The sequence below is a fragment of the Fukomys damarensis genome, unplaced genomic scaffold (assembly GCF_012274545.1).
Source record: "Fukomys damarensis isolate Sample0158 unplaced genomic scaffold, DMR_v1.0_HiC HiC_scaffold_79, whole genome shotgun sequence".
Lineage (NCBI taxonomy): Eukaryota > Metazoa > Chordata > Mammalia > Rodentia > Bathyergidae > Fukomys > Fukomys damarensis.
Window position 1 is genome coordinate 1 of NW_022900991.1, and position 7189 is coordinate 7189.

Genomic DNA, 7189 nt, shown 5'->3' on the forward strand with positions numbered 1-7189 from the left:
TTAAGTAAATCTCTTTGAATTATTAGGGGTCAGTGCCTTTTTTAAACTGAGTATTCACTTATCGCTCTTCCTACTAGTTTTAATCAACAGCAAAAGATTTGAGTTAGCATACATTGCTGAGTTCTGAACTCTTGCAACATTTATTTTGTAATCTAAGAAAATTCTCAGGAAGAGTGTGGCTAGTCTTTGTAACTGCAGTTTACCTTTTTTTATATTAGGCTAGATCCATGCTGAAATTTCACCCGTTTCACACTCAGGCTCCTTTTCATTCTAAGACTTCTCAGGGGAGCCGCACTTTTCTTTTTCTTGGAACACTTAGGCATCCAACTGAGCCAAAGAGTCACATTCAAAATAATATTAACAAAAGCCCTTTGTTTTGGCAGGATAATCCTTCAAAAACAGCTTCAACTCTACGAGGCAATTTCTACATCACTGGGGACAGAGGGTATATGGATGAAGATGGGTATTTCTGGTTTGTTGCAAGATCCGACGATGTCATATTATCCTCTGGGTAATTTTCTTCTTCATCTGTACATATCATATGCCTGTGCTAAGTGACCATCAGAATTCTCCAGTGAATATCTAACTCACCCTTATAAATTCCTGCTGTCTTCCCAGTTACCGAATTGGACCTTTTGAGGTAGAAAGTGCCCTGATGGAGCACCCTTCAGTTGCAGAGTCTGCTGTTGTCAGTAGCCCAGACCCCATTAGAGGAGAGGTAAAAGAACTTATTCATCTCAACTTTATAATCTGTTGGCAATCTAATGCATACTGTTAAATAGTACTTTGCTAAAAGAAATATACAAATGCTTTCTTTACCAAATGTACAAGTGAGATAAAAAATTTTGACTAAATGCAAGTCAGACAGAAATATGCTAGCTAGAAGGAACTGCTACAAATAAGACTGAAAGGTATACACTAGAATGAATTTGAATCCCTTCAATGAAGAGCTGGAGCAAAGACAGGATGGATGCCAGCACTGCTCACTCCAGGATGGGGCTACAGAGGTCAACTGGATCAAGTTGTTACTTGATCTGGAAACCAATAGTTCCTTATATTGCACAAGAGGATAAGCCAATATTGCGTATCAAGGGTGAGAGGAAGGTCAGAGGCAGAAACAGAGGCAAATATGAGCAGGCTAGGTAGGCAGATAAGTAATAGTTTCAGGGAATAAGCAGAGTCCTGAACGCCCACTATTGTGGGTGACCACATGGTAGTTTGGGCTTAAAGGTACCATTGCCATGCTCCAGGCCACTTTTGCCAGGCAAAGTCTGTTGGATTTTGCAGGTGTGTCTACAGCATGCCTCCAGGGTTTATCTGAGGTGGGCTACTTGCTCCCACAAATATTTCTCCAACCCACATCCCTTCTAATATTGAACCAATTTTGGAGATGATAGTGGTGTCAGTGCAAGTGTAGGACTTCCTCTTCCATGTATTTAAGTTTCTTATCTCAAATCCGAATATAGGGCTCAAGGCCCCAGATACATGACAGGGTTCAAGGTATTCAATCTTAGGGGATGAATAAGTCATTAAGGCAAGAGTGAGAAGTGTGTCTTCATGCACAGTGAGGGTGGGTCTCTCCCCAGGACTGAGTCTCCTAACTGGATCTTTGATGCCAGAGAACCCATAAGTCTTTCTGAATGGCCCAACATTGTTTTGCTGGCATGTGTTAGTCTGGAAAGCTGCTAGGATGAAAGCTCTTATTTCCTATTGCAGGTAGATGAGAGCAGAGAATAGATCAGTGATTACTGAAGTTTGTCTCTTCACTCTCTCCACTGGCAAGGTTTCGGGAATCTCAGTGTCTACCACACCGCTTTGCTACCATCAGTTTTATACACCTGAACAGGTGCTTGTCTTGGGACACAGTTTAGATTAGCCTCAGCAAAGGGAAAAGTTTGGCCAGTTTACTTTCCCAACACTGGTGGGCTGCAATATTTCCTGGTAGAAGATGCGGGTGGGTATCTCAAATGAAGTGAGCACTGCACAAAACGGCCATGCGCTGTATGAGGACAGCTCTTTTCTTTCTGGGGGCAAGCCTATTCTAACGAGGCTGGGTTGTTCTCCAGGTTAACGGACGAACCAGGTCTTTGATTAGACAGTATGTTCCAGGAGTGATCAAAAGCAGATAAAATGAAGACTTGAGGACAATATCCCAAATATTGGTCATTTTTATCTACCAGTCTTGCAATAGTGTGTACATTTTCGTGCTGCTGTTTCAAATAATCTTGCAGTTTTTTAAACTTTAAAACTCCCTAACACTATCAGCTAAACACAGTTTGAGTTTTTCATAAATATTTCATTTTTTCTGATAAATTATCCAAATGCAATTAAATTTAAAATGAATTACTCCATAATTTAACTCATTTTGATATTTTTAAAAACATTATCAGTTGACTTTCTCATTTTAATACTTTTAGAAATTGTACATGGTTACTCTGTTTCCAAATTTATTTTCACAAGGAGTTATTTTATCCATTTAACTCCATTTTCACAATTTTAAAAATGTGTTCTTTCTGTAAGCTTTCTTTAAAAACAGAATTTCCAATAGGGATAAAGGAATGGATACTTTCTAATTGTTATTTCTGAAAATAGTATTTAATTTATAAATTGTTTTAACATTGGAATGTGAAATAAAGAGCTGAGAAATATTTGTTGAAATGACTAGGTTCCTAAATGTTTTGGATCACACACCTCTTGAGAATTTGAAAAAGGCCATAGTTCACTGCTGTAGTTATGCAGTGATGGAAATGCTCTATATTTATATCATCCAATACAAAAACCACGCATGGCTACCAATCACTTGAAATGTGGCTGGTGCGACTGAGAAATTTTAATTTTATTTAATTGAAATTGATTTAAATTTAAAGTCACATATTGCTAGTGGCTATCATATTGAATGGTATGCCTACAGTCTTTCCAGAAAAATCCAAGATTTTATCTCAACTTCCAGGTTAAAAAACAAAATCAAGGGCTGGGGCTTTAGCTCAGTGGCACCACACCTGCCTCACATGCACAAAGTCCTGAGTTTGATCCTTGTACCCAAACACCGCCCCCAAAAAACACCCAAAAGCAAAAATCAAAGCCTATCTCTTGGTACTTTTGCTACTGTACCTAAGAGCTTTTTTGGGGGGGCAGTACTGGGGATCAAACTCAGGACCTATGCTTGAAGGCAGGAGTGGTGTCAATGAGATAAATTCCTGGCCCACAGCTATCATTTTTGATGACTTAACGTGTGCTAGGTATTACTCTAAACCCTACATCTGTATCAATTAACCCTGACAACTCTTACGGAAAAGGAACTGAGACACACAGAGATGACCTAATTTGCTCAAGATTTTACAACAAACTGTGATTTGAGCACAGGTTGTCTGACTTCTAAGTTCATACTATTAGCCATGTTAACTATGTTCCTTAACATTTTTTTGTAATGGTTTCTGAAGACTGTGAGCAAAGTCCTAAAAATAGTTTGCCTTTGAATCATTCAAATTATGCAAGGATAATTTTTTAAATTCATAAAAATGTTGAAAGTCACAAAGCCAACATTACCTAAAATAAATTTTATAAAATGTCAAAAATGAATAGGATAAAACTGTATCCATATTCATACATACTTGGCTGCACAACTGCCCCGTGACACATGTTAATTAGAAACATTCACGGATTTCTGAGAAAAACAAAAATGAGTAATTTCTCATAAAAGTGGCTCACTGGTGAAGTTTTCAATACGTGAAAAACTTATAACTGCCAAGTCTTCACTTCTCACCAAATGGCTGTCTTAAGTGATTTATTGCTTCATATAATTCATTCTCAGTCAATCCTGACTCACAGATCAGAGCATACAGAAAATGCTGCCAGTATCTTTAAGCTACACATATGAAACTGTAAATTTAGTATTTCAACCACCTAAGGGCAGGATTTAATCATGCAACAGTTGGAGGGGACTCATGGGACTATGCCCCTGCAACAAAGCATCATTCTATAGCTGGTAATCTGGATCTGAAGGTGCTAGATACTAACTCATTTAGACTCATTTAGAGTCAAGACTCCATGGGAAGCAGTGAAAGGTAAGGCTGGCACTGTCTCAGGAGAGAACATGATCGACATAACTCCAAATACACCTCTGAAGGGAGCTATACATAAGGTATACCCTTTCTGTCTTCTCCAAAACTCTAGGCAGGATTTTCCAAAACATTTCAATGACCTTTGGGGAACAGGAAGTGTGAGCACAAAGTGATGAAGTTTTTCCTGTCTTCTGCTGGTTAGAGAACTAGGCTACTATCATATTCACTCTTGTTCCTTAGAGCCAATGTAAGTGGGTCAGAACACACACAGTGGCTTTGGAATCTTCAAAGTCCCTTCAAAGAGAACATGGTCTCAGTGAGCTGTTTCCTTCAACAGGATATGGTAAACCCAATATGACTGTTTATAAGGGCTATCTTGAGAGTAGGGTCCTAGTAGCTAGGTCAGACCAGGCTGTGTTGTTACACAAGAGGCTCAGTGCATTGCCAACTTTGTAAGAAACTTTATGAAAAGAGATAAACGATGAGGTGAAAAGTCAGGGACGGATATAATCAGAAACAGGTCAGAAAGCAGATTTCAAATTGTAGTTAGATGAGAGGGTCAAATGTAGGTCATAAGCAAAACAGGGGTCTCGGAGGCTTTCTTGTACTAGGTATAGATCAGGATGTCTGGGAGTTAAGCGGTTCCGATCAAGCTCTATTTAACCGTCTGGTTCAGTCCACTAAGCATGAAGATTCTCAGAAAAGTAAATACGACATACTAAAGCAAAACAAAAAAAATATACAACTCATCTTTCTGATGTTTCAAATATTTATTTTAGGTAGTAAAGGCTTTTATTGTTGTGAACCCTGATTACAAGTCACATGATCAAGAACAACTGAAAAAGGAGATTCAGGAGCATGTAAAAAAAACTACGGCACCTTACAAATATCCCAGAAAGGTAGGCATCCTAATTATGATAAATATCCACTCAGCATTCTGAAAAAACTTGAGGTGTTTTTTTCCTTTTCACTGAACACTCTCCTCAAACACACTACACAAAATGTTCCAGATGTAACTAATGACATACAGATAAGAATTAGAATTGTTGCGACTACAGTAACACTCAATCTAATTTATTTGGTCATTTGGTTCAGTGGACTTGTAGTAAATCCTAAAAACCAAGAAAAAGCAACTGGGCATAGTGAGACACATCTGTAATCCCTGAATTCTGGGCTGAGGCTGGATGATCACAAGTTCGACAAGCCTGGACAACTTAGTTAGATCTTGTCTCAAAATGAAAATAAAAATAAAAAGGGTTGGAGATATAGCTCAGTCCAAAGGCCTTGGATTCAACCCCAAGTGCCACAAACAAACAAACAAAAAACAAAACAAAACAAAACAGAAAAAGAAAAATTTCAATAATATCCCTTTCTTTATATTTGTTTTACCAAAAACCAACCCCAATGGGTCCTCTTTCTTTCACCTAGAATTCATAATAAAGCCATTATATAATTGGTTTTATCTAAAGATAAAAACTTCTGGACTAATTTTCTTCTTCTTGATACCAACAGGTAGAATTTATTGAAGCGCTACCAAAGACTATCAGTGGGAAGATAAAAAGAAATGAACTCAGGAAAAAAGAATGGAAAAGAGTTTAAATTCATTCCATTAATCATTATAGTACCTACAAAACAAACATGGCATCTATAAATCTGTAGAAACCATAGGTTATGAAGAGGTGATAAAAATGTCATGGTGGTATGCTTACAAACTGTTGAATGAAGACATTTTATGGTTATGACATCAGAGGTTGAGTTTTGAAATAAAATATTTAGTAAATTACTCTGCATTCAGTAAACATTCCTGTAAGTAGGTAACATGAAAGAAAATGCCATCAATTGCTGAGGAATTCTTGAATGTATAACACAGAAGCAGTTTCTGAACCACATCTTTACTCGATTGGTTTTTAAACCTTAGTTGAATAATTTTGATATGTTGATATACAAATTATAACCAACCTTCGAGACTTAAAATAAAACTAAACAACTTCTAAGTATTTATTTTTGGGTTGTTTTTTTTTTTTTTGAGATAAGGTCGTGCTATGTATTTTAGGCTGGCTTTGAACTTACTACATAGCCCAGGCTGGCTTTGAACTCACAGCAACTGCAGCCTCCTGAGGGTTGGGATAACAGGTATGTGTCATCACATGTGGCCAGTTTTTAGGAAAATAAAAAATATCAGACTGTCATAATTAGCGAAGTATCTAACTGAAAATAGACTAGGAAAAAAAATTTTTTTTTGATACAGGGTCTCACATTATGGTTCAGGTTGCCTTGAACTCCCCATTTAGACAGGCTGGCTTTGAACCCATGGTGAACCTCCTGTTCAGCTTCCCAAGAGCTGGGATTACAAGTGTATGCCACCATACCTGACCTAGACTAGGAATTTTTATTAGTGACAACTTTTATTCAAATATTTTAAAGATAGTTTAAAATTTGTTTCAAGGTCTAACTATATGTACTATTGTGTCTGATTGTATTTAATCTAATAGAGTTTACAAAATATTTTATTTGTGGTTCTTCAAGAAAGTACGATAGGCTGGGGATATAGTTCAGTAGTAGCAAGAGCACGTTTAGCACTAGTGAGGCTCTAGGTTCTATACCTTGCATTGTAAAAAAGAGAGTGAAAGAGGGGGAAGAGAGAGAGAGAGAAAGAGAAAGAAAGCAAGAGAATATGAATGATAAATTAGTTCATATTAATATATGAAATATAAGTAAAACTGTAAGATATTACTACAATATTAATGTTTGGAAATTTAAGGAGCAGTTAGGATTTATACATGAACAAACACAAGATGAATGCTAGGTAACTGGTGAATGAAAGTAAAATGATATGAAATTTATTTTCTTTTTTTCAATTTGTGTTGTGCGTAATTGCTCCAATGTAGTCGACAGAGCTCAAATAAGTGTCCATAACTTTAGTCCCTGAGTATTTAAAAAAAATATATATTTTCTATACTAAAAGCCATACTGAAGTCAGGCATGATGGCACAAGCCAGTTATCCCAGCACTCTGGAGGCTGAGATAGGAAGATCACAAGTTCAATTACAACCTGGAAAACTCAGTGACTTAAAAAGACTGACTCAAAAAAAAAAAAAAAAAAAAAAAAAAAAAAAAAAAAAAAGGGG

The 7189-nt window shown here is 36.9% G+C and overlaps 1 protein-coding gene across 1 annotated transcript; it reads left to right on the forward strand.

Moving 5' to 3' along the window:
- Positions 1-369: 369 nt before the first annotated feature.
- Positions 370-5736, forward strand: LOC104864008 (acyl-coenzyme A synthetase ACSM3, mitochondrial). Its single transcript, XM_010626697.2, has 4 exons — positions 370-511; positions 619-718; positions 4841-4960; positions 5574-5736. The coding sequence occupies exons 1-4, from the start codon at positions 450-452 to the stop codon at positions 5658-5660; spliced, it is 369 nt and encodes a 122-aa protein (XP_010624999.2). The 5' UTR covers positions 370-449; the 3' UTR covers positions 5661-5736.
- Positions 5737-7189: the final 1453 nt, after the last annotated feature.